Source organism: Phoxinus phoxinus (genome assembly GCF_949152265.1).
Source record: "Phoxinus phoxinus genome assembly, chromosome: 7".
NCBI lineage: Eukaryota > Metazoa > Chordata > Actinopteri > Cypriniformes > Leuciscidae > Phoxinus > Phoxinus phoxinus.
In genome coordinates, this window is record NC_136882.1 from 34,553,802 (window position 1) to 34,581,732 (window position 27,931).

Consider the following 27,931-nt stretch of genomic DNA (forward strand, 5'->3'; position numbering starts at 1 on the left):
GAAGAACATTTGAACAGCTACAGTTACAACAGTAGACAGCTACTGTTGTTTGTTGTTGTCATGGACACCTGTAGCCTTTGACGACCGCCTAGGTTCCGCGCAAGCGCAGAATCAGCACAGTGGAGGATTGTGGGATAGAAAGCTATCGCCACGGCAACAGCAGAGTTTAGCGAGCGGAAATCTGCTGCTAGCAGAACAGTAACGGCGATTGATTACTAAAGACACATCTTTCGCACATAAATACTGGTTTAGTTTGTTGCCATGAACGAATCAGTAGCCAAAAAGACCCAGGAGGCTCTGGGAAAAGTGATCAAAAAGCCTCCTCTGACAGAAAAACTGCTCAGCAAACCGCCGTTTCGATACCTGCACGATATCTTCAGTGAGGTGAGTTGCTAAAAACATTATCATATGACATAAGTGCTGTTTTAGTTCCCTCACTATCTACATATTCACATTTACACGGTTCAAATCCTGCTTATAGATCTCAACGTGCTAGCCTGCTAATGTAGCCTGCGCATAGTTTTCAAAATATGTCAGATAAATGAATCATAGTAACGTAACGTTAGATCAGTCTGAAGGTGTAAACATCTCATATTAGCTTTGCCATTTGAACTCCCAGAGCTTTGCATTAGTCTTAGCGTTAAGAAGATGTTTGTGGTTTGATGGTGGTGGTGAGCAAGCTAACGTTAATAGATTATTAATAACAATAACCGTTTAAAACAATGTCAGCAATATCATCTTTCTTTTAAAATCAGATTTGGTTTACTGTTATTACATACTCAGCTCTGGTTGAGCTGATTATCTTGTTACTAGGCATTGCTCTGTCCACATGGTTATGCAAACAAAACTCAAGGGTTCACACAACATCATGAATGCAGATGATCTTGACATATTCATGAGATAACATAACAGAGATGTACTTCTAAATCTTATGGCAGAATATCTGGAACCAAATTAAGATGATGATTTTGTAATTAGGAGTATATAATATAACGTTACATACCACATTTAAGTTAGTTAACGAAATGATATGCCCCAATAAATGGCAGCAATTGCCAACAAACACCATCATCCAACGGTTGTTCATGTGAAGTAAACCAGAGTGCCCTGTTACATGCCATGCACACTGAATTAAAATAGCAAATCAGAAATATGTCTATTTTAAAAATAATTTAATTGTATTTAGAAGTTATTTAATTGTTGTCATTTCATTTATTTTTGGTTTGGTTTTATTTAATACATGTGTTATTAAATTAATATTTTATTTTATATATCTATTCACATTTAGTTGATCAAATTATATACTGAAAATATTAGTAAGCTACTTTACCTGTGAGTACAATTGTTTCCTGATGTACCGACAGTGGTCTAATAGACCACTAACTTATGCGTGTGACGTCACCGTCGGCCGGAGTGACTGCGGTTACTCCCACTGAGTGGCAAAAAGACTAAGCGACAGCATTGGTTTTCAGCGTGAATAATGTGAAAAACACATCTAAAATGGGAAAGAGCTTTGAGATTGACTGGATAAATAGATTTGACAAGAAATCGGAGGTATAGACTGCCGAAAGTTACATAACAGAGAAGCAAATGTATCACTGCAATTCATAGAAACAATTGGACAACATGTCGTGAAACGTGGATTTGCAGTTGCCATTTTGTGTCAATATGCTGAATTGGGTAAAATCATACCCTATTTATTGTATTGTTATATATTGTATCGACAACTCATACTCAAATATTTACCATTGTATATTCTGCATAATTGGATGTTTTTAAATAACCTTTAAAATTACAGCTGTTTTTCAATTTTTAGAATGATAGTAAAGTGGTAAACTATAAAATAACACATTACATTATTTAGTGACCAAAATATGGTAAACAAATCAATCTATCTTATATTTAATCTTCAGCTCTACACACTCTGTTAACTCTATCAAGTAACTTCAAGTTTTTAGACCCTATTTACACCTGTATCTAGACGGTATTAGGTAAAGGAAGAGGATAGTTAAGGATGAACTGGGTGTATTTGCAGCCTGTGGGTTGTAAGCTCAGCTAAAATTAGCTAGACAGATAGAATCACCCTAAAGGTCATTCCGTCTGTCTACTGTATGCATCCGGGTTGCCAGGTCTGCACAACAAAACCCGCCCAAAATTGCAAATCAAATCTAGCCCAATCACGGCCAAAAATAGCTCCAGGGGTGGTGGTGGTGTTCGCTTCAACCTGCGAACTACAAAACTACCTGTGGCAATAGTGTAAAAGTAGCCCAATTGGTATGCATACTCTCTTATGAGTCATAGTATAATAGTATTTTGTAAATCGGTTCTCCGTCATTATATGTTTTTATTAATGTGAACAATTTACAAAAGTAATGATAACTTTCTTCCAAAACCTAGTGAGCAGCCTGTGTAGCGCTTTGAGTTGCTGTGTTCCAAATCAATGACTTATGAGGTTCTATTTCAGACAGTAGACAATAACAGCAGCTTACTAGGTTTTGAAACAAGAGTGTATGTCTTTGGATTTTTGAATTATGAACCTGATTTTAATCTATTCTTTTGTTTACCCATTTTTTTAGGTAATACGTACCACAGGCTTTATGAAAGGACTTTATGGAGAAGCAGAGATGAAGTCAGACAATGTGAAGGTAAAACACCAATAAGAATGTGTCCACTTAAAGGAATGTTTAGGTGCACAGTTTTTGTAAGTTATTTGGTTATTTGATAATAATAACCAAATTATTAGCATCTCTCTCAAAAAAATGACCAAAGAGTTTCGATATTTCTCCTATTTAAAACTTGACTCTTCTGTAGTTACATCGTGTACTAAGACCGACAGAAAATAAAATGTTGCGATTTTCCAGGCCAATATGACTAGGAACTATACACTCATTCCTGCGTAATAATCAAGGAACTGCTGCCGTACCAGCAGCGCAATGATATTACGCAGCGCCTGAAAATAGTCCCCAGCTCGGTAACTTCCAACATGACCGGCACTAAGTTTGTAATATTGTAATAATAATATTTGTAATATATCATATTGGCCTGGAAAATCGCAACATTTTATTTTCTGTCGGTCTTAGTACACGATGTAACTACAGAAGAGTCAAGTTTTAAATAGGAAAATTATGGAAACTCTTTGGTATTTTTTTTGGGAGAGATGCTAACGGTCTAATCAGATTCAATGATCTTTGCTAAGCTATGCTAAAAGTGCTACCGCCAGACCCGGAGATCGGCTGAGTGGATATGAAAACAGGAAAACTCAACTGTTTAACTCTAGGGGAGTTGGAAAATGAGCCTATTTCCAAAAAAAGTGGAGTGTTCCTTTAAGAGGAATTTTAGGCTTTATACTGTATGTGTGCGTAACCAGACACTTTTTCTTGCTCATTCCAGGACTACTTTAAATCATATGACAGTTTTATGTTCCTCGCAGTCGCCAATTAATCCACCTACTCAGCAGTGTTACAACTGACCTGTCTGATCTCCTGCCTCATTAAGTGTTCTTGGATTCTATAGCCGCAGTATCTCAGACTGTGTTTTTTTTTTTTTTTGCTGTTCAGGTGTTGATATTGATCAGATAACTGAGAGTAACTCAAGACTCTCCATTTAATTAGCGTGCCAAAGTTCCACGTCGTGGTGATCCATGAGGTGTGATGAATCTACCTTTTAAAAGCTTGGTGCCTTTAACTAGCTTTACTTGGATCAGTATCACTGTGACCCTGTTAGAGAGGCAGGTGACTTGCTTACCACATCTCTCTGTGTGCAAAGTGAGGAGTTCACGTCTGATCCTTCTCCAAATGCCGGTCAGTCTAAAAGAGCTGTGGCCTTTGATGTCTCAGCATGCATAATAAATGATCTCCCCACACCTGTGTGAAGCAGTACAGCCCTACGGTATACCATGACACATTATAGTGTTTTGATAGCCCCACCGTTTTAACAGTTTTCTGGGGAATCTACTGACGGATAGCAACTTCTAGCGGTCTATTAACTGGGATAGAAGAAAGCATTTTAACACAGAAAAAAATTACTCAAAAAAGAAAACTATTTTTAATTGTTTTGCTTCGCATTGTGATAATTTTTGCTTCGCATTGTGATATATATATAACATGTATGAAATATAACACATATATATATATAGGTTTATATAACATGAACTGAGAACATTACAATTATATATATATATATATATATATATATATATATATATATATATATATGTATATGTGTGTGTGTGTGTGTGTGTATAATTTTTGCACTTTTATATTGCTTTTCTGACAACATGGATTTCTTACTAATTTATTTTGATTTAAAAAAAATGTTTTCATTTATTGTATAATGTTAAAAAGAAGCAAATAAGTCTCACCATTGAGAATAATGGGAATTCTCAAAATATTCAGTATCTGAACCAAATGAAATTTGAAGGTAAAACTTGCTTAATGTCATAATACACAAAATCTTAATGTTCCAGAAACGGGCTTTGTTTTATACAAAATATATTTCTTTATTTTGTCTTGAAATGTATACGGCATAACCATGTTTTCATGAGATTCTGTTCACTGATTAGCCTTGTGAAACATTTTGATCGCATGGATATTGTGTAGCCAGTAAGTCAAGTCAAGTCAAGAATATTTGTATAGCGCTTTTCACAATACAGATTGTATCAAAGCAGCTTCACAGTATTAAATAAAAATAATAATAAAACGTCCATGTTTGGTAATGCTAATCAATAGTATTATTGATTGATTCATTAAATTGAACATCCCCAACTGAGCAAGCCAAAGGCAACAGTGGCAAGGAAACGAACAACTCCATCAGGTGACCTAAGTCCAGTAGTTGGATATTAAATGCTGCTGAATGTGTAAAATCATAACAGATTACATCAGCATACAGGTTGTTCTACCGCTGGGGCCTCATTAGGAACTTCATGAAGTATGAAAGAATTAAATGGCAATATGGACAGTTGCACTTCATCATAACCAGCAAAGCAGAAATACAGAAAAAGAGGGTTTAATGGAGTGGACGGACGCATTATCAAGCTGTCGGTGATGATGTATACTGTTTTGTTTTAAGCATCAGGATAACTTTAGGTTCTTTGTGTACAGTGCAATTAAGTCTGAGCCTTAAGTAACTAAAATAAAATGTTAATTTCATTGAATTAGAAAATAAAATAAAAATCTTGACATATATACAACATTTAATCAGGGATCCTCTACCAATATTCTGTCAGAAAGTGTGGCACGCATGTTTTATGAAGTGTTTACAGAATGAGACTGACACCACATGATTCACATGATAAGATAAAGTCACAGGTCAATTTTTGATTTTCAATCTCAAATCTTGTATAGACATCTAAATGTATAATATTATTTACACTTATTTGAATAAGTTTATATGGTCCATTTATGATCAGCATTAGAATGTTTATTAATACTTGAATGAAAGTAAATTATATTGAGTGTCCCTGGATTGGCTAAGCTATCTAGTTTCTAGATAGGTGACCCTGGGTCTGTAAAGGCTGAAAACCCAAGCCCTAAAGATCTGTCCAATGTGTATTTTCTGCACCATTGGTTGGCCCGAACAAATTGCAATCTGTTTGTTGAATTGCCCCAACTGTGCTAGCAATGACAACCTTGGCTTATCCAGTGGAGTGTGTGTTTTTGGGACTACATGTTTAAACAATAGAAGACTGGGGCTGTGTTTAAAAACAGACAAACATAATGCATGCAGTTCTGTTTCACCTTCTCAGTTCTCTTCATGTACCCTGCAGGACAAAGACTCAAAAATTGCATTCCTCCAGAAGGCCATCGATGTGGTGATGCTAGTCAGTGGAGAGCCCTTAGCTGCCAAACCTGCTCGGATCGTAGCCGGACACGAACCTGAGAAAACCAACGAGCTGCTGCAGGTCATTGCTAAATGCTGTCTCAACAAGGTCAGTCCTGCGATTAAAAACCACTCAGCTACTGTACTTCTGTCCTGCAGGATTCGCTCAAAGCCATTTAACTAGTGAATGACTCCAGACTAATATGTCCAAGCAGGGGGTAATTTATACATGTATTCATTTAATTGCACCCTTGAGCTTTTCTGAAGGTTAAGGAGCGATGGAACATTGCCATCAGCATTATCAGGGGAACCCACTGATGCCTGCAGGGCGAAGAGCAGGTGTGAACAATGGGCTAGATGACACTTCTTCTGCTCTAAAGCACACTGGGATATTTTATACATGGCTTTGAGCTAAACATTTGACCTCATGTCATGTTGCTCCAGGATGATTGTAGGTAACTTTGAATGGAAACTTCAGGTGAAATTGGTGATGCAGTTAAAGGGATGGTTAAATCAAAAATAAAAATTGTGTCATTTACTCATTTCTTTTTTCTGTGGAACCCCAAAGGATGTATTTTGGGTAATTGCTGCAGTTATTCTATGTAATGACAAGGGGCTGATAAGTTCCAAGAGGGAAAAAAAAACACCCATAAAATTATCATCAGTCCATACAGTATGTGTAACTGTGCGCTATATTCCAAGCTTATGATACTTATAGCTTTCAGTGAGAAACGGACTGAAAGTTATCCTTTCCTTTCCTTTCCTTCTGTCAAGTTTGTGTACATTCTTCTATGGCAATTTCTTTTATTAACCCTTAAATATAGGTATCAAACTTCACTGTGTAACTCATGTCACATTCTTTGTGCTATGTATGGACATAAATGATACACAAACTGTGCGGTTTGTTGAGGAGATCTGCTGTTCATTTTCAATTACACAGTTTTTCATCAGGTTGATAATAAAATTAAATAAATTGTGCAAAAAAAAGAATCCCATAGACTTGCGTTGAAAAAGCGACCTGAGGGCTCTTTTGACTTTTCACTATTCACCACCCAGAATACACTAGTAACCACCTCGCAACTACCCCAAACACCTAAGCAACTGTAAACCAACACAATCAGAGCAACATCAGTATATTTATATTGTTTAATTGAAAATAAAACTGAAATAAATAAATCAAATCTAAATAGAAATATTAAAAAAATTAATAAAAAAGACAAAAGCACATAACAAAATGATTAAAACTTAAAATAAAATGAAAGATGAAAATATAAAAATATTAATAAATATAATATTAATATAACACAATGAGTAAATAATACTGTACAACACTTTGATCACCCACAATACTAGTTTTGTATTAAGCACCATGCACATGTTTCTTAAGAATTGTTTGTCAATTACTCACCCTTATGTTGTTCCAAATATATATGAGTTTCTTTCTTCTGTTGAACACAAAATTATTTAAAAAAATGTTGGTAATCCAACAGTTGACGGTAGCCATTGACTTCCATAGTAGGAAAAAAATACTATGGAAGTCAATGGCTACCGTCACCTGAAATTGGCCTAAGAGCATGCAGAGTGTTGCTTGGGACTTGTGTTCATTATGTTAAGTTGTTGTTAAACAGCGTATCCTGTCCTTGTTCTAGCTCTCCAGTGACGAGGCTGTTAAGCGGGTGTTAGCAGGAGACAAGCTGGATCAGAAGGGGAAGCCCAGCACCTCCAGATCGCAGGACAAGGAGAACAGAGAGGGCAGGGAGCGCCACCGAGACCGAGAGGTGAGCCCGCTTGACGCTTTAACCCAGTGACATTTTCAGCCAAACCAGAATTTTCTGTTGTCTTAAATCACAATTCATTCCTCAACTTGTCCCTCTTGGGCGTTTCTGTTATGTCTTTTTCTTTCACTTGTTAATTCTGGAATTTAACTGGATTTTAGCATTAATGACCAGTTTACTATACTTGTTTATTGATATGAAAGTGAAAATCTGATGTTGTTTCTGGCTGTTGTTCAGGAGAGGAATGGCATTAAGGAGAGCAGTGGAAGCAGAGAGCAGAAAGATCCAGATCAACGGAAAGATCCCGAGAGCAAGAGGGACGACAAGGACCGCCGACAAGATGCAGAGAGATCTGACAAGGGGCGCGAAAGAGACCGGACGAAAGACAGAGACAAGGACAAGAGCCGGGATCGGGAGAAAGACAAGACCAGAGAGAAGGAACGCGAGCGAGAGAAGGAGAAGGATCGCAACAAGGACAAGGACAAGGAACGAGATAAAGAAAGGGATAAGAAAAGAGAACGGGAATCTCACAAAGACAGAGATAGAGAACGAGACAAGGAGAGAGATCGCGAGCGTGAGAAACGAAGGGAGAGAGAAAAAGAGAAAGAGGAGAAGCTGAAGGAGAGAGGCGATAGAAAGGTTTGCTCACCAGATTTTATGACCACCAGCCACAGTGGCAGACGAATGACCAATTTTACCAGCCTTTTTTTGTGTCTAAATCAGATATATAAAGGAACTCTTGCTCTTAAAATCCCATTTAAACCTAGAAATACAGTTTAGGATTGTTATATTATATATATATATTATTATATTTAAATATTTCTAGACCTCAAAGCAAATTTTTGTGCTTTTCCACTTGTGAATAACTCTTTCTCTGCTTTTAATATACTATAACAATTTGACTTTTTCCATAGATCAAGACAGCAGAGATCAGCAAGTCGAAGCCTCACCCAGAGATCGCAAGTAAAACACATGAAGCTGAAGCAGAAGAGGTAAGATTGATCACTGGTTACGCCCTTTACGTTTGTTCTGTAGGAATGGGACGTCAATGAGGCTCATTGACGTAATGTTCCTCATATTTCTTTATTCTTTTCTTTGTTCCTCTGAATTGGAGGCTGAGGGCGGTGAACTGGAGGTACGAGTCTGTTGTGATTTCAGTGCCTGCTTTGCTTTGCTGCGGAATAATAGCTGTTTTGCATAGTTAGAATTGCACAATGACAGTCTTGGTGGTGCTAGGATTGTTTTATCAGGCCTCGACAATTAGGATTTTTTCTGCTGCCCAGGTTGAGCCATTAGTTAAGAATTTTCTCTGGTCCTGAGGCAAAAGTTTGAGGTTAGTAAGATGTTTTAAAGGGTTTTGAAAGAAGTCTCATACTCACTAAGGCTGCATTTATTTGATCAAAAATACAGTACAAACAGTAATATTGTGAAATATCATTACAAATTAAAACTGATTTCTATTTTACTTTTCTTTTCTTTTTTTATATATATATATAATTTATTTCTGTGATCAAAGCTGAATTTTCAGCATCACTACTCCAGTCTTCAGTGTCACATGATCCTTTATAAATCTCATTTGGTGCTCAAGAAACATTTCTTGCTTGATGTTTTTGTGTAATACATTTTATTTTAACAGTCACAAGTCCCTTATGTTCAATTGAATGCATTCTTGTTGAATAAAAGTATTGATTTAGTTTTTAAAAATGATCTTACTGATCCCAGACTTTTAAATGGTAGTGTATATGAGAAGCAAGTATATATATAAAAACATTAATGTTTCTTTTGAAGATTTTTTTATAAGTTCAATAATTTTCATACTGTATATATTTTAATATAACCATTCCATTATTAGGCATAAATTCACACATTTATGGAACCTCCTGCCTTTTAAACACAGAAGCCGGATTTAACATGTATTATGGACCAAAGTCAAATAGTAATTAAATAAATCAACAAACAATTCGATCACACTTTAGTTTAGCGTCCAAATTCTCACTATTAACTTACTATTAACTCCGACTTTTGACTCAATAAACTCCTAATTACTGCTTATTAATAGTTAGTAAGGTTGTTGTTAAGTTTAGGTAATGGATAGGATTAAGAGATGTAGAATATGGTCATGCTGAATAAGGCTTTAATATGTGCTTTATAAGTACTAATAAACAGCCAATATCCTAGTAATACACAAACTAAAAAGCAACTAGTTAATAGTGACCCTAAACTAAAGTGTTATCAAGAATTCAACAGAAAAGAAGTGTTTGATCTGATTTTTTTTAGTGTGGCAAAATAAATACAAGTACATGGATGGATGGACATAAATAAATACAATTAAATAAAAAATAAATAAAAATAATGCATCACATGCTTTTAAATTTGTTTTTAAAGGGATAGATACATTTTACTCACCCTCAGGCCATCCAAGATGTAGGTGTTATTTTTTTTTCTTCAGTAAAGAAGATTTTTAGCTGAACCCGTAGTCCTTGTTGATTCATATAGTGCAAGTCAATGGCTACTGTCACTTTGAGAGAGTAAATTAAAACAAACGTATTACAGGCAAAACAAAATGAATACATGTGGCTCCTGGTGATACATTGAGGTCTTATGAAGTGAAACGATCGGTTTGTGCAAGAAACTGAACATTATTTACAACATTATTACCTGTAATCCACAGCCTGGGTTAACGGTCCTGAGTACATTCAAGTCTAGAGCTTTCTCTCGCATTATGACGTAGAGCACTCACACTGTTTGTATACTGCAGAGACGGAGGACACATGTGTCTATCCTGGATGCTGAAACCTATGTAAAAGGTTTTTATGAAATTAAGATCACGCGCAATCTCAATTGGGAAAATTGACTTTTCACAGACACCCAACATTTGAGCTCACGCGCATACGACATTATGCGACAAGAAGGTCGCGTTGCATTACCAAGGACCACGGTTTCAACTAAAAATCCAAAATGGCCTGAGGGATGAGTAAATTAACCTCACATTTTCTGCCATGTTGCTCCACGTCTATGTGTCTTTGCAGCTTCTGTAGCTTCTCATTTGGAGTAGTGAGCTTGTTTTGTTTTGGGTAATGGTGCAGCTGTTTAAAGCAAGTGTACTATACATGTAAATGTGAAAGTCTTAAGGATCTCTGTTGCGTTTTGTTTTGTCTTCATTCAGCCTACAGATTTATCTGAAATCCAGGTAATTTCTCTTTGTCCCGAGTGAATCTGTTTCTGCCTATGATAATGTTTCATGTCTGCAACAACAGCCCGGAATATTTTTTGTCTTAGAGGGTTTGTAAAGAAAGAAGGCTCAGGTGATCTTGAGTGATATCAGAACTCCTAGTGATAATACATGAAAATTAATGTCTTTCCTCATTCCTTTCAGGCTGAGAGTCCGTCCCGGATGCCAAGGCCCTCATCGGCTAAAGGACAGAGGCGGTGGCCAAAAACAAGAGGTCAAGGTACTAAACATGTCTTCCTTAACAGACCCTATTAATTATTGATGTGAAGTGCATTGACGTTTTGATACATATCCAACTTGATCTGTTTAGTTGTTTTGAGTCTAAACGCATAAAATCGAATTTTTACAAACCCAGTCTAAACAAACTGATTAAACACCATTATTAAAATTACAGCTGCACATCTGATGTTGTTTTATGTGATTCGTCTTAAATTATAACATATAAATTGTGTATCTCTGTTACAGATGAGACTGACAGCGAAGGAGGTGAGTGTTGTTTTATTTCGTGAATACCTGTTTCCAAGGTTCAAAACTAACTTTTTGCCACACCCAATAATACAAATAATGTTTCATTTATATAGCGCTTTTCCCAAGCTCAAAGAGCTTTACAATCAAAAACAAAAATACATATAAAAAAAGACAAATACATGAAACTATACAGTACTGCTCATTCAAATATTTGTATATTTTTCACTCTGGACTATGCATTTAATGTGCATAGAGTAAAAATTAAGTAACCAGATTAGTCCCTCATGGAGTTGAGTACACCAAGCAACCCGCGTCAAACTGCATCTCGAATGCAACAGAGCCCAAACGAGTGCAGACTCTAGGACCGCAAACGGGAACACTCGATGCACGCCACAATCACAAAAACCAATCACGAGAGTTCGGTAGGTTGAAGTCCATTTTATGAGTGTGTGAAACATACTTTTTAAACAAGACAAAACCTAAACAAACATACAGCCCCGGTGTGAAGCTGCAGCCAAACTCATACAGCATACTCGCACTGTAAGTCTAAAAAATCAAAAACTATACTATCTGCCAATGGCCAATGACTTCAGAGAAGTACTGGCCAGCAAATTATTGTTTTTATTATTATTATAACACTTATATAAACAATTTGAGAAGATGGTTGCTGCATGTTGCGTTTTGAAAAACACATTATAAGCTACTCAAATGCGAAACTTCTGCAGAGATGAGTTCGTGGGGAGCAGCATTTACTGCAAACCTGCTCCGAATCATAGAAAACACCAGATCACAAACTGCTCATGTGTCAAATATATTTATATAGTCATAGAAAGGAAATAAAACAGCTAAAGACTCATTGTTAATTAAAATTCAGAATTTCGACTTAATATGAAGTGCTAGTGCTGTCAAATCGATTATTCTCATCTAACATAAAAGTTTGTGTTCATAATATATATATATATATATATATATGTGCATATATATAATTGTATTAATATACAGTATATTATATATGTGTGTGTGTTTACATACATTAATCTCATCTAACATAAAAGTGTGTTCATAAAATATAGTATGTGCATTTATATAATTGTATTAATATACAGTATATTATATATAGGCAGGCAGACCTAGAGATGGTCCGATCCTTGAGTATAAAAAGCTTACCAGCACTAGACTTAAATATGCCATCCGTTACATAGGTAAACATGAACAGGCTATGAGAGCAAACTCAATGGCTGAGAAACTTAGGGGTAAGGATGTCAATGGCTTTTGGAAGGGGGTGAGAGCTCTGAACAGGGCCAACATTCTGCTTCCATGTGCCATTGAGGGGGTGTCGGGAGCTGATAATATTGTTGAGCTGTGGAGGCAACACTATTTTGCATTATTTAATTGTGTTAAAAGTGACCCCTACAGAGTGACAAATATTGTTAACAGTAGCTCAGAGATAATAACCTTCAGTGAAGTTTGCCAGGCAGTGGCACATCTGTCTGATAGGAAAGCGAGTGGGTTAGACCACATTACAGCAGAGCACCTTAAGTTTGCTAGCCCTAAGGTGGCAGTATTGCTTGCCATTTGCTTTTCGGGATTCATGATCCATGGTCTGCTGCCTGAATCTATGTTGTATGTTACTCTTGTGCCTGTCATTAAGGATAAGGCTGGTAAGGTTGGGAGTTTAGACAATTATAGACCAATAGCCATTGCCAGTGTGATATCCAAAGTACTGGAAAGGATTTTGCTGGATCGTCTAGGTCCTTTTATTGGTACCACTGATAATCAATTTGGCTTCAAAGCTAAGTCTGGTACTGATGTGTGTATCTATGCTTTGAAGGAGGCAGCTCATGGGTACATAAGGCAGAATTCATCTATGATAATTGGGTTTGTTGATGCTTCGAAGGCCTTTGACAGAATCAATCATTGTAAGTTATTTGAAAAACTGAGCCAAAGGGGGGCCCCTGACAGCATTATAAGAATCCTGGCTTACTGGTATGCTAACCAGAGTTTGCAGGTTAAATGGGGTAATACAGTATCTGCCTCCTTTGGGGTAAGTAATGGGGTACGTCAGGGGGGGCTACTCTCGCCAGCTCTTTTCAACTTTTACATGGATGAGCTATCCAGCCAGTTATCAAAATGTAAAACAGGTTGTATGATTGGTAACACCTTGGTTAATCATTGTATGTATGCTGATGATTTGGCTATTTTCTCTCCCAGCAGTGCTGGTTTTCAGCAGTTACTGAATATCTGCTCTGAATATGGGATGAAATATGATGTGTTGTATAATGCCAAAAAGAGTGCTGTATTGATTTGTAGGGCAAAAGAGGACAAAGATCTTTGTTTTCCAGATTTTTATTTGTCAGGGCAAGTGATGAGTGTCTGTAATAAAATTAAATATCTGGGTCATTTCATTACAGATCAGTTATCTGATGATGAGGATATTTACAGGCAGCGTCGCATATTATATGCTCAAGCTAACATGTTGGTAAGAAGATTCCACATGTGTACGGATGACGTCAAAATTAGCCTGTTTAAAGCATATTGCACTCCTTTGTATACTGCTCCATTGTGGATTAAGTTTAAAAAGGCAAGTATGCAGAAGCTCATGGTTGCTTATAATGACTGTATGAGGATTCTGCTTAACAAACCCAGGGGCTCCAGTGCTAGTGACTTGTTTTGTAAGGTAGGGGTCAGCACCTTTCAGGCATTATTGAGGAGACTCGTTTACAAATTCATTTGTCGCCTGAACGACTCCCGGAACAGCATTATTATGGTACTGGTAAATCCTAGGTTTAGTGCCATACGATATCAATCATCATTATGGAAGCACTGGTATAAGTGTCTATATAGAAATACTGTATTGTAGTCTCTTCTGGTTTTTTATTTTGTATTTTAAATGTTTGTTGTATGTCATGTCTGTGCCATCTAGAATGGACCTTGAGTCTGGAATAAAAGTAGATGATGATGATGATATATATATATATATATATATATATATATATAATATATATATATATGAGTGTGTGTTGACATACATTTATAAACACAAACTTTTATGTTAGATGCGGTTAATCTCAATTAATCGTTTTGACAGCCCTAATTTTGACCCTTTCTGTAAATTTCCACACAAAAACAATTCTTCCAGAAGCGGACATCCCTTTACCAGAGAAACCAGTCCCCATTGAGAATGGAGAAGCAACGGATTCTGTGCCACCCCAGACAATACACAGGTTTGTTCTCTTTCTTTCTTTCTTTCTTTCTTTCTTTCTTTCTTTCTTTCTTTCTTTCTTTCTTTCTTTCTTTCTTTCTTTCTTTCTTTCTTTCTTTCTTTCTTTCTTTCTTTCTTTCTTTCTTTCTTAATAAGTGCTAATGATGATCACATAAGTGTATTGATTTAAAAATAAAAATAAAGGCTAAATTTCCATCCAGTGATAACAGTTAACCCAGTGTGATAATGTGCTGAGGGGATTGTGGGTGAATGGAGTGTATCATGTATGTTCCCGTGAGAGATTGTCTGGCAGTGGAAGTCACTGATGCAAATCCCCTACTTTCACTGCACTGTACCGCAAGATCAAACCACAAGATATCACTCTCATCCAGATCATTACTCTTGTTCTCAGGACTATTTCTGTGAGCATTTAGCCATATAGGAACTTGCCGTTTACTTAAACTCCCCACGCATAAAGTCACATTCGTACCTTACAAAAAGTGCTTGTGTATTTAATGTGAACATATTCAGTCTTCTTTTGTTTGCAATGTTTATGCGAGCAGAAGATTACCACGGCCCAGCAGCGCTCGACCGGCAGCCCCCCGCGTCAAGCGGCAGGAGAGCAACACTGATGTGACCCCAGCAGAGAGGTGAGAGATCTCACTCATCAGGCTCTCAGTTTCACACTTTATATTAAGGGTTAGTTCACCCAACAATTCTGTCAGTGATTACTCACCCTCATGTTGTTCCAACCCCATAAGACTTTCGTTCATCTTCGGAACAAGAAACATTTCTTTTTACTATCAGGGTTGAAAACATTTGTCTTGTTTAATATTTTTGCTGAAACTGATAACATTTTTATTTAAGGATTCTTTGATGAATGAAGTTTGACAGAACAGCGTTTATTTGAAATAGAAATAGAAAAAAATATTTTGTTACATTGTACATTTCTTTACAATTCACAATAATTCACTAAAATTATATATATTAAAAAAAAAATGTAACTGATCCCAAACTTTTGAACAGTAGTGTATGATAAAAAGACATCAGTGTTTATTTAAAAAAAGAAGAATTTAAATTTAAGCGTGGGTTTTTCTCAGGCTGGGCAGTGGCAAGACCCCCGCAACGGTCATTTTGGATGACAAGAAGCTCTCTGAAGATGAGGAAGATGAAGATGGGCATTTTGTAGTGGAGGAGGCAGTTCTGCCTCCCTCTGACATACCGGATATAGAGGTAGTGAAGCCATGCTCTCTATATGCATGTATTTCAGTAAAAAATCAGCATGATTCACTTTTTTTATTTTATTTAATCTTTAATTTTTTTTATTACAGCGTAATTCGCTTGAACTGCAAGGGGATGACAAACATGGTAAGCCATGTCCAAAAATACAAATTAAAAAATGATGATTGTTGTGAATTAACCCTTTAAAGACACACTTGAGAAACAAATATATGCGAAAATCATAAAAGATTTAATGGTTTTCATTTGTTCATAGGTGGGCTTGTGAAAAAAATCCTGGAAACAAAAAAAGACTATGAATCATCTCCATCCACAAAGTCAAAAGAACAGGTATGACAGTTTTAAGCTCCTGGTTGTTCCTGTTAATACCACTAGGTGGCGGTGCTATGCCATCATACACTGTCCATTTTTTGTTGTTTTTTTACAACAAAATTCCAGTAACATGAGTAAATGCATTTCAAAATCTCTTCATCAAGGGAATAAGCATTTTTTTTGTGCTCTAAACAATACTTCAGGGATGTGTCTGTCTCTCTTTTTATTTCCAAAGCCTGACCCAGTGCACTGTCAGTTTACTAAAGAAAGCAACTTTGCAAATGGAGTGGAGAAATGTAATTGCAGTCCCTCAGAGGCATTGAAGTGTTATTCTGTTCCACTGAGCTTAAATAATTAGGGTAAAATAAGCATGATGGCTCCGTACATGCTGTTTAGATATTTTTGTGGTTAACATTGTTAACAATTGTGGCCTGTTTGTTTGTGAATTTTGTTGGGTTGGGTTTGGTTACTGCATTACAAATTGAAAACCAGGCTGTGCTGGTGACTTTTTATAAGCTTGCTTGTGATTTGTTTTAAGGTTAAAACTTTTTGGGGGATTTTATCTGAAGTTTCAGTGTGGTTCAGGCTATGCAGTTTTTTGTTCTAGCCATAAGATTTTTCAGGACAACTAGAAAATCATTGTCACTCTAAAGTGGTACTTAATGTCCTTCCAAACTTTTAGCTTGCTTTGGGCAAGGGGTGGTCTATATTTCAAAAATTACATACCACGATTCTTTTTCATGTTGTATTTTAAGTCTATTTGTAAGTCACTGAGCAGAGCAGCCAAATTTTTTGTCTTATACAAATAAAAAATAATGACAGACCATTTAGGACAAAGTAGGGGTGGGCAATACGATCGACATCTTATTATTATTTTGTCTTTGTTATTAAAAATAAAAACAAAGGTGCAAATTACAAATAATAGGGCAAAAACAATATGAGATTGCTTATTAGGCTACTGTCACTTTAAGACCTAATGCACAGATCTAATAAACTACTGACACGCATCCAAACTGTTTACATTTACTTAAGATATAAATTACTGTTTATTTAAACCTTTTGTGAATTTGAGTTTAAAGTCCCCCTGTGCTGAAAGTCAAGTTTTTAATGTTGCTCATATGTCTATGTGGTGTTTTTAATATGCTTTACGACAAACCATGTGCAAATTCATAAGTCGGCACAATTGCTGAGTATTTTCTCCTTAAAACTGCAACCACCTTGTAACCAATCAGATCAACATGTGATCCTCTGAGCTGGTGTGAGTGGAGGTGGTGCTAATTTGCATAGGCATGGAACCGGGTATACTAAACAAGGCAAGGGTGTAGTTACATACAAGCAATTTTAAGGCATGAAAAAAAAAATTCAGGGGAAAAAAAACTTTTAAATGTGTCATTTTGGTGATCAGAGATGAATTTTAAGGGATAAAATGATTGACTATAGGCGGGCTTTAATCGCAATAAGATGCGGAATAAAACTCTGCGCTCTGTGTGACGGGCTTTTAGTGTGTGTGCGCTTCAATTGTGCGCAAGGCTAAACTGGCAAGGCTTTAAAAGGCATGCAAATAATAAACTTTCATGATGGTGAAGAACTGCAATGTCGCGTGAGTGTAACCCTTCCGCTGCCTTACTAACGTGATGTGAATTTACGTCGCGTTGTACAGTTTGTTGGGACGGCGATGCCAGAACTGCAACTGATTTAATATGCTTGAATGTGATCTCTCTTCAAAGGCAGATCGTGGAGACATTAATCGTTCACAATCTAAAATCGTGATATCGCACACCCCTTCTTTGGGCGGTCTGTGAGTCTGGGAAGATGGGAACAATGCGAATTGAGTGTTGAAGTCATCCTGTCCGTGCCCTGGTGGAAAGGGTGGTCTGTCCTGGGTGGTCCACACTTGCCGGAATGTACGCTCCGGTCTAGCTGTCCGTCACTGGCTGTAGGCCTGATGGATGCAACGTTTGGTGATGTCCTTCATGCAGAACCCTCACCCCTTCACCCTGACTTCCCACCTTAGTCACATGTGAGTTGGCAGTAGGGACAAATAGAGATGTTGGGAATTGTAAGGAATTTTGGCTCTGTTGCAGATTTCATACAACCGTTCTGGTTCTGGTAATTCTTTAATTCTGGTTCTTTAATTGAATGATTCTTTTAGAAGACAAAAGAATACAAACTTTATTTCATACTTTTCTCAGCTAGAACCTAAATCGCTATAATAAAACCTTTTTTCAGCTTACATTCATTGTCAATTCAAAAGTTTGCTTACAGTTATTTTTTTCTATAATAAATTAACACTTCTATTCAGCAATGGTGCATAAAATCGATTAAAAGGGACAGTAAAGATATTTATAATGTTAAAAAAAGTTATATTTCCACAAAAATATTAAGCAGCAAAACTATTTTCAACATTGATAATATCCCAGGTGAAAAAGACGTACTGTAAAATGTATTAAAAATGCATTATAGTATTTTGTATTGTACTAAAAACATACTTAAGTACACACACACACACATATATATATATATATATATATATATATAAATTGTTTGAAATTGTAATAATATTTCACATTATTACTGTGTATTTTTTAGATGAAACATTATAAATTCTTACTGACCCCAAACTTTTGAACAGTAGTGTATGCTGCTTTTATAACCTCATATTAATTCAAAAGCTACATTGAAATTTGTATATTTTTGTTATTTCTTCTCCATATGAAAGTAAATTAAGACTTTGATGTTCCCATTACCTTTCCTTGGATGAAAAAGAGTGGTCAATACATTTTCAACTTTTACTGATTTGAAAAGACGTGAGGGTAAGTAAATGATCACACAAGTTTCCTTTAATTCATTTGGTTACAGTCCTCAATGAACAGACGTGAGCTCTGTGTGCTTTGCCGCCGGCGAGATCTCGTTTGGTGTTCAAACTCAACCGCACACAGTAAGCTGCTCCCAGCTGGCCCTTACAGCGAGCGCTTCTCCCTCCTGTGTTCTTGATTTCAAAACAATCAGACTGGATTTCCCTTCAATCCCAAATAATCAAATTAGATTTCCCCCCATCAGACGCAGGCCAACTCCGGGCTGGAACCTGAGCGCTGCGTGGAGCGCTCCCCTAATTGACTTAATTTAGCCTCATCAGCTTTCTAAATTCTTTGTCTTAATTGCGGGGCATGAAATGGGCGTCCGTTTTCGAGGCAGTACATGTTAACTGGCACTCCGCACCTCTCCTGTCTAGTCAGCTGTATGAAAAAGAAACCTGTAATGACTTCCTTCCTGACTTGAAAGGGGGGTGAAGGTCAACGCAATAAAGCGGCTGCTCTCCTGTAATCACGGTGTAGCATCCAGGGTTAAAAATGTAAATATTGAGCTTCCTTATCCTCCTCAACAGGTTTGAAGTTACAGCGCTCATAAATCACTTCTCAAATATGAGCTTTCGCTCTCAGATCTCTCCAGGATTTTGAGGTTACGGTGATCCCCACATCAAGTAGGGATGACTTAATCTCTTCGGAATGACCACAGAATTCAGAGTTTTGACTATTCGTAATTCTGAAGGTGAAACCGAGCCAGTGACTCATTCCGTGGCTTTATTAGCTTGAGCTTTCCGTTCCGCTTCGTGAGTGAAGATTTACCTCGCCGGGGTCGACAGAACTTCATTCATCAGGATCTGCTAGACGTTATATTTTTAATTTGACTGAAAACAACAGGCCGGATGCAATATTATGATGGGCCGTTTCCTATCACGGTGCGTTTTGCTGAAGAATTTGCCGTACATTTTGCAGCTGACCTCTGTTGTGACCTTCCAGATCACGTGTATATTATTGTAAAATACTTCTTGTAGGGCGTCTTTTTTGTTTTGAGAGTATTGGCCCCTGACAGCAGCTGCGTTTTCATAAGCATTTTTTTCCCTCTTCCCTTTCCCCTCTTTTTGCGCAATCAAATTAGCCTGATGAAGGTTTGCAATGTATAAATAAACCCCATGGCACACAAATGGATGGCTGTTGAGTGAACACCACACCAGCTTGTGCTCTGCCGAACGGGCAAGAAAATAAATAGTCATCCCTTCAGGCCTGTGTCTTTGTAAACATCTACCTTTTTTGTTGGATGTGTAAAGGAAATGACTCTTGTGGCATTCCTCAACGTTTTGCCCTCATCGAGAGACGATTGACATCCCTGTGGAATGATCCAAAGGTTACGTTGAAATACCACGATTCAAGTCTCTGACGTCTGATAGCATAATTGGTTGCATTTTAACCTATCATTTCAGTCTTACCACTCTCTGGTTCTCATAAGTCGAACTGTCATACACTGTGGTTCTGTGGTGATCTGCTTTGCACGCAAGTGCAGGATGGTGATCTCAGCGGTGACCCCCACGGGGCCGAACTGACCCTTCCATCCTGTGTATACCACTCCGCCTCTCTGCACTTCACTTCATCCCAGCTATTTTTATGATGTTGCTGGACGGGGCCCATGTTTTCCCCAAGGAGGAAACCCCTAAACATTGCTAAACAATTAATCTTTCCCCTTTGAGTCCTTGTTGGACCCACCATGGAGCAATATACCAGTAGCAAGCTGTCTAAAAAGGACTTTGCCATTGAAGCCACTGTCCATGTTTAATTCTTTCACCATGTAGTTTAAATAAAATCCTCTGTAAAGAATAATGCATTTTGGTCATTTTAACGGCTTATGCATACTCAAAAGAAATGCAACAGCATCTCACTGTTTTTTAGCATCCCAAGCCAAATGTTTTACGATAGCAAGTTAAAGTAGTTCTGATCTATATGTGAAACATGTTAAAGTGGACAGCCAATACATTGACTTTAGCCAATCAGAATGCAAAGTACAACCCAAAATGCTCAAAAAGTGGCAACATTTTTTGATCGATCATACCTGATCATACCTCCCCTCCTGAAAACTAATCTGAAAATATTCTCAATGCAAACTAGTGGTGAGCGTTATACAGGGTAAAACGAAAAACTGGTAGAAATATGTTAACCGGTATACATATTTTGTGTATTGTTTCTATTGCAGTTATGTCAGTGTTTGCTGCAATGATGACTCGGCACCAGTATCAAAAATCTTGTACCAGATTTGTGTAATTTTGCAGTCTGAATATGTAGTGATAAAGGCTGTGCACGTCCTTCTATTAAGTTGTCATGTCCTCACGAGCTGCACACAAAAACAAACAAAATCCCTGTGTAGTCCGATTCACAGACACATTCTTTTTTTTCAATGATTATTTTCACTCAAGTTACTGTTTTGAATCAGTCTGACAAATAACTCGCTGAATTCATCAGAGCAGTTAAGCAAACATCGGACTCTCACCGAACTGCTAGTTATCCTTACTTTCACTGATGTCTGTTTCAAAATGAAGCCATTTTTGTGTACTTGTGAAAATGTACTTCATTTGTGACTGGTTGTGTGGAACTGATCCTCCACTAAGTTTTGCTACATGTTTACTACACACCTGTCTGTGCCTGTACTGTCTTTAAGTACTTTAACTGAAGAAAATGCTCCTCACGCTAAACTTCATGACTATAAAAAAAAAAAATCTTAATCTATAATTTTTTGAAAGGTTTCAAATGTATCTGGAAGAAATATGTATTGTATTGTTAATTATAAATATTTACTTATATCGCCCACCCCAATGCAAATATTCACATCTTGAAGATAACGTTTTTGATACTACAAGTAGCAAACTAAACTGGCGTTTTGGGGACGGAACTGCATGTCTGTCCAAACAGTGATAGACGAGGGGAGTGTTTGCCTTTTTTTCCCCATTTCTGTTTGATGCTGCTAGTGGCGAATAAATTACTCGCTTCATATTTAAAGTGTGTCATACTTGTCCTAACAGAAAAAAAAAAAACTGTTCTCATTTGTAAGCCCAGTTTATCTCCTGAATCGCGTTTGAACTCAAAGTTTCAGATCCACAGAACCGTGACGCGGCAAAGTGAATGCTTCTCAAGTTTATCATCCTCAGGAGGATTGCGATTCTGTGATTTTCTTTGCCAGAGCTCTCATTTGAAGAGTGCTGCTCTGCTTCATTTTGTAGTTTTTCATTAGCACTCTATTAATCATGCATTTTGCATGCATTGCTTCATTAAGCAAATTGGGCTTGCAGCTGAAGGCTTAGATCCACATAGCGGGGTAATGAGGCATCAGCGTCTCTGGAAGCCACCTGCCCCAGGAACACCGACTCCACGTCCCGCTTGTGTCACTGTTCGAGATAATGGGAAAACCTGTCCTCAGCTGCCTCGCGCAAAACAAATATTTTTCTTGGGTCCGACTGAAGAGAGGGGAAAATTAGAGCCCCTATAAACGATTGATTTATGTCCTCTGAGACAGAAAGCCTGAGTTTTTCTTTTCTTTTCGACCGAGGGGTGAGGTGCATGAGGACGGCAAACAGAGCGAATCTGGCCTGGCCTTCGCGCTCCACGAACAGTGAGCCGAATGTGCTCGCCGGTGTTTGTGTAGAGGGGGTGTTTAAGGGCCAGAGAAACCACCCACATTGCAGACAACTATTAGACATTTCAATCTGAACGCACTTGTAAACCACAGAGAGAGAGAGAGAGAGAGAGAGAGAGAGAGAGAGAGAGGAGGGGGGGGGGGGGGGGGGGATTTAGTCTTTCTTTTCAGACGTTTGTTACGAGTCCTAGAGAAAAGCAACATAGTTATTAACCTTTGAAGTGTTTGCAATATAGTTAGCGGACTCTGTAAAGTTTTAACAATAAACTTTCGGTTTAAAAACATGGATGATTAGAGACCGGCTCGTTATGAAAATATTTTCAGATTTCAAATCTTAATAGCTTTTGACCCACTGTTTATCTATCTAGTACTACGTGATAATTTTATTTATATTACATTGGTCTATATTAATTATTTGAAATTTAAACAATAATATGAATAATTAAAAGTGTGTGTGTGTGTGTGTGTGTGTGTGTGTGTGTGTGTGTGTGTGTGTGTGTGTGTGTGTGTGTGTGTGTGTGTGTGTGTGTGTGTGTGTGTGTGTGTGTGTGTGTGTGTGTGTGTGTGTGAACAGATTATATATTGATTATAGGGTTTTGAATTGTTCCTTTGAATTGCATTAAACTTACCAACATTAACACCATTTTGGCTTCTGAAGTTTAAGTCACAGATGTTATTAAACCACCTGTCTTATCACTCTCATACTCATAAATAGAGAGAGAGAGAGGGATTGGGAAACTGGTGTAATGATGACGCTTTATTGCCAGATAAAAATCTAGTTAAAATCAGCAAGATATTTACAATATTGCCAGAAAAATCATTGCAAATATATTGTAAATGTGTCCATTATATCTATCTCACCTTTTGAAGAGTTCATGTAATGCTCTTGTCTATATTGATGAGGACGTTTCTGGTAATTGTATTGTCATGTAGCTCAGGTTTGACATGTTCTGCCTTAGAAAGGAAGATGTTAGTGTTTGTGGCCATAATGACATGACTTGCTTGAGCAGTTCAGTTTGAAACAAGGTAAATGCGAAGTAGTTGTTACCAAATACTGTTGTAAAATAACTTCGCTGCCATTGCCTGTTACTAAAATAAACAAAGTCATGTCTTGCATGAGGGTGTGTGTGTGTCTGAGTGGGACGGAGGCAGAAAGAGTAAAGCCTGTTTGGCCTAGTGCCACACACAGCCTGTGGCCCCAGCTGAGTAAATAGACACGGGCCCCGTGTGCCAGGGGGGCCTTCTTGTGCTTGGCTGAAGGGTGACTGGGGCACACCAGGACCCCCCAACCACACCGCATACAGAGGAGGCCTTCAGTAACCACTCACTCACATTATGGATCCCATGTCTCTTTCGTTTTGATCTTTATATACATTGCAAGGTTTGTATAATTCCTGCCTTGAAATTCTAAACATTTGTAGCCTTGACATTGAAAACCCACTAAATGCAGACTTCTCCATGGTGCTTTTTCCCCCCCAAAAGTATATTGTTGGTAGGTATAGATTTCCTCTAACCTCATTCATCTATAGCATACATCTGAAGTGCTCCCTCATGGGAGTGACTTCCCACTAGTCATTTTTCAGTTGCAAGCTTAATTTACACAGTCGCTTGAGAATCAGAGGAAGCGAGTGGCCATTAACAGCCCAGACGACTCAACTCTTAAAGGGATAGTTCACCCACAAATTAACATTTCGTCATCATTCATTCCCCCTCATGTCATTCCAAACCTGTATTATATTTAATTAATTACATTTATATAGGGCTTTTCTGGGTACTCAAAGCACTTGACATGGAAGGGGGAATCTCCTCAACCACCACCAATGTGCAGCATCCACCTGGATGATGCGACGGCAGCCATTTTGCGCCAGAACGCCCACCACACACCAGCTTACTGGTGGAGAGGAGAGAGTGATGAAGCCAATCAGTATATGGGGATGATTAGGAGGCCATGATGGACAGAGGCCAAGGGGCAAATTTGGCCAGGATGCTGGGGTTACACCCCTACTCTTTTTCGAAGGACATCCTGGGATTTTTAATGACCACAGAGAGTCAGGACCTCGGTTTTAACGTCTCATCCGAAGGACGGTGCTCTTTGACAGTATAGTGTCCCGATCACTACACTGGGGCGATAGGTCCCACACAGACCACAGGGATATTTCGACTGTTTCTGTCCATACAATGAAGGTCAATGGGGTCCAAAACATTGGAACCCAGTGACTTTCAATGTATGAACAGCAAGCACAGAGACATTTTTTTAAAATATCTTTTGTGTTCTATAGAAGAAAAAGGGTCATACAGGTTTGGAATGACATGAGGGCAAGTATATAATGCTCATCCAAATGCAAAGCCATGTATACAAAAGTTAATTGTCGTCTTATGTTATCCTAAAAAGTCAGGAGGTGTGACATTGTTTTGAGACGGCTATTGTTGATCTGTCCCCTTTGGTTCCATCTCTCTCTGCAGGATCGGTCGCTGGTGTCGGAGGTGTCTCGTAAGAAAGAACGAGAACTGGTGGCGAAGGAGATTGAGCGCTTGCGTTCATCCATACAGACGGTGTGCCGCAGCGCTCTTCCACTGGGCAAAATCATGGACTACATTCAGGAGGATATGGACTCCATGAAGAATGAATTGCAGACCTGGCGCAAAGAGAACAAGGAGAACGCACAGGCTCTGTTACAGGAACAAAGGTGCACATTCATATTAGCTCAGTGAACTGCCTTGTTGTCTACTGCCTACGTAAGCAGCATCATAACTAAAGTGATTGATTTGGAACGCTCTGCATAAGCAGAATCTCAGTTGACATTCAAATAAATGCTCCTCATGCAATCGCACTAGCCTGGTCCTACCAGACTCTCATACATTTCATTTGTACAGAGAGTCTGGCCTCTCTCCATTGACAAGCGTTAACTTTCTCTTAACTCTGATGAAGTTTAAAACTATTGGATCTGCCCAGAGCCACTCTGGATCTGCCATAACCAATCAGCCCGGTCTCACCCCAAAACGTCACATACTGACGTGTCTTGACCATTCGGCAACATACGACGAAAAAGGTACCCTTTAACGTCCATATGAGACGCAGACATAAGCGCACCAGCAGCGCCCTCTAGCGGTACCCTACCGCATACCTAAACCCAACCATTCCCGAATCGTCACATATGGACGTTAAAGGGTACCCTTTTCGTCGTATGTTGCCGAATGGTCAAGACGCGTCAGTATGTGACGTTTTGGGGTGAGACTGTGTTAAACCAATCGCTAACGTTTGGTCGTGACGAAACTTCAACTCAAACTAGCGCACGACTTCAACGTCATCGTTCTCAGACACTCCCTCTGTTCGCTGATTGAACCGGTAAAATATTGACTGGAGAAAACCCGCGAATACACCGCAAACCCAGATGACGTACTGAAAAATGAAAAATGAGCGGAAGTACGTAGGAGGGCGGAGCCAGGCTACAATCGCACTGGAGTTGACTTAAAATTGATTTCAAGTTGAGCTTACAGCCAGTGTTCTAATAAGCATAAAAATACATAGCTTTCAAAAATTAAGTAGTCCATTTTGACTTTGATTATATTTCTTAAACAATTTTTGTACTTGGTTGGATGAGGCCAATTTTAGCGTATTTTTTAGTTAATTTTATTCTTTGTTTCATTCTGTTATTTTTTTTTTTATTGTTAACACTTACATTATTATTATTTTTTGTTTGTTTGTTGCAAAATCGGCCACCCTATCGGTTACCGGCCATTACGTACAAATAATTATCGTCAGGATCGGCTATAATAACTCTTAATCAGTGCTTCTCAATCTTTATCATGATTGAGATGTCCAAACGCTTTGATCTGTGTTAAACCGTTTCTCTGTCTATGTCTCAGAATCACGGACACCGTTGTGGATCCTCTGAAGTCTGAGCTCGCTGAACTGGAGCAGTTAATCAAAGACCAACAGGACAAGATCTGCGCAGTCAAGTCCAACATCCTGAAGAACGAGGAGAAGATCCAGAAGATGGTATCCAGCATCAGCTTCTCCTCACAAACATGAATATCAACACATCCCAAATGATAGCTGAAGCACTGAGCAGTGGGGAGAGCTCCTGTTAATAGACCTGATGCCTTTGAGCCGGCACTGGAGAGACTTCAGAAGGTCAGGAATCACCCTCCGCAAACCCCCTTCAAGTAAGGTGCCTTCTGTAAGACCCAGGATCTGTTTGTGGTGGTCCACACTCACACGTCTGCAGTAGATTTGCACTTGTCACTTACTTGAGAGATAAATGTGTGGTCACCATATTGATGTGTCCTGTATTTTTTTTTTGTTAAATAATCTCCATGTTCTCTTGGGAAAGCAGATGAACTGGATAATTTTATTTTTATTTTGTTTTTCCATTCAGACTGACAGGCTTTTGTCTCACAAAAGAACCTTGGCAATGATAATATGACTATAATTGGCAATGATATATGATTATATATTTGTATAACGTATGTGTGCATAGACATAGTTCACACACACATGTATATAATTTAGTAAGCAATAAAGATGACCTTTTAGAATTGCCAAAAATTGGAGGCACACTACACACGCACCTCTGCACTTTGACCAATGAGACCATCATACAGCACACCATTACCTGTACACATTAAAAACCTCTCGTTTTAAACGAGATGGCATGAATGTGTTTTAAGTCAATTCATCGTGTAAGTCAAGAAATGTACCCTGATCAAATGTACTTGTGTATGTTTCAAATTCATATAAATAATGGAAAATGTTCAACTGATATTTCATTTAAAAAACTTAAAAACACAACTTAAAGACTTGCTGATACACTTTTTAGAGGGCTGTTGAGAGTTTTCTACTGCAATCTGAGATCCATGAAGCAATTATTACATAGAAAATGTATATTTTGATAAGGTTGAAATGTTTGCAAAACTGTGTCAGATGAAGCAATAACAGGTCCGATCTGTCGAAGTTGATCAGCTGGTCAAGCACAACATTTTGAAAATATTCAACATGCATAACCAGTCACACTTTATGATAATGTGGTGACCATACAACGGCAAACTCTAATATACAGATTATACACTTCGTCAGTATTATCAGCTGAACACTATGTCACAAAATACTGTTTGCTATTTATTAAAAATCAACTTAAACGTCAATAAATTATCAATTACTTTGTAAAAGAGCCGACCATATACACTGTAAACGATTTTTACCACATCCATACTTTTTGCTGTACATTTTGTGTATATGTTGTTTTGTATCATAGTTCACAAATGAATATTAATTTTGTAGTGAAGTCTAATAAACAGTTACATTTCTGTTAAAAGTGTGAATTGTGACAGATTTACAGTGCATACAGTTTGGAAAATGTCATGTTTGTGCTATGTTGGTGCCAAACAGGAATGCAAGTTGTTTAAGAGGACATAACATTGACTCAA

The 27,931-nt window shown here is 37.9% G+C and overlaps 2 protein-coding genes across 6 annotated transcripts in view; both read left to right on the plus strand.

The window, feature by feature from the left end:
* traf3ip1 (TNF receptor-associated factor 3 interacting protein 1) lies at positions 1-27,815 on the plus strand. Of its 5 annotated transcripts, none has more exons than XM_079618675.1 (17): positions 1-384; positions 2,577-2,645; positions 5,765-5,926; positions 7,467-7,595; positions 7,830-8,231; positions 8,507-8,584; positions 8,707-8,727; positions 10,759-10,782; positions 10,969-11,044; positions 11,290-11,310; positions 14,432-14,516; positions 15,058-15,144; positions 15,595-15,727; positions 15,826-15,862; positions 15,990-16,063; positions 24,968-25,191; positions 26,372-27,815. In XM_079618675.1, the coding sequence occupies exons 1-17, from the start codon at positions 262-264 to the stop codon at positions 26,535-26,537; spliced, it is 1,911 nt and encodes a 636-aa protein (XP_079474801.1). In that variant the 5' UTR covers positions 1-261; the 3' UTR covers positions 26,538-27,815. The 5 variants fall into 5 exon arrangements, with proteins under 5 accessions (XP_079474801.1, XP_079474802.1, XP_079474803.1 ...); XM_079618676.1 differs by having other exon boundaries at positions 14,435-14,516; XM_079618677.1 differs by lacking the exon at positions 10,759-10,782.
* The window catches only part of asb1 (ankyrin repeat and SOCS box containing 1), a 279,018-nt gene that overhangs the window by 240,003 nt on the left and 11,084 nt on the right, over positions 1-27,931 (plus strand). The gene's annotated exons all lie outside the window — the stretch shown is intronic.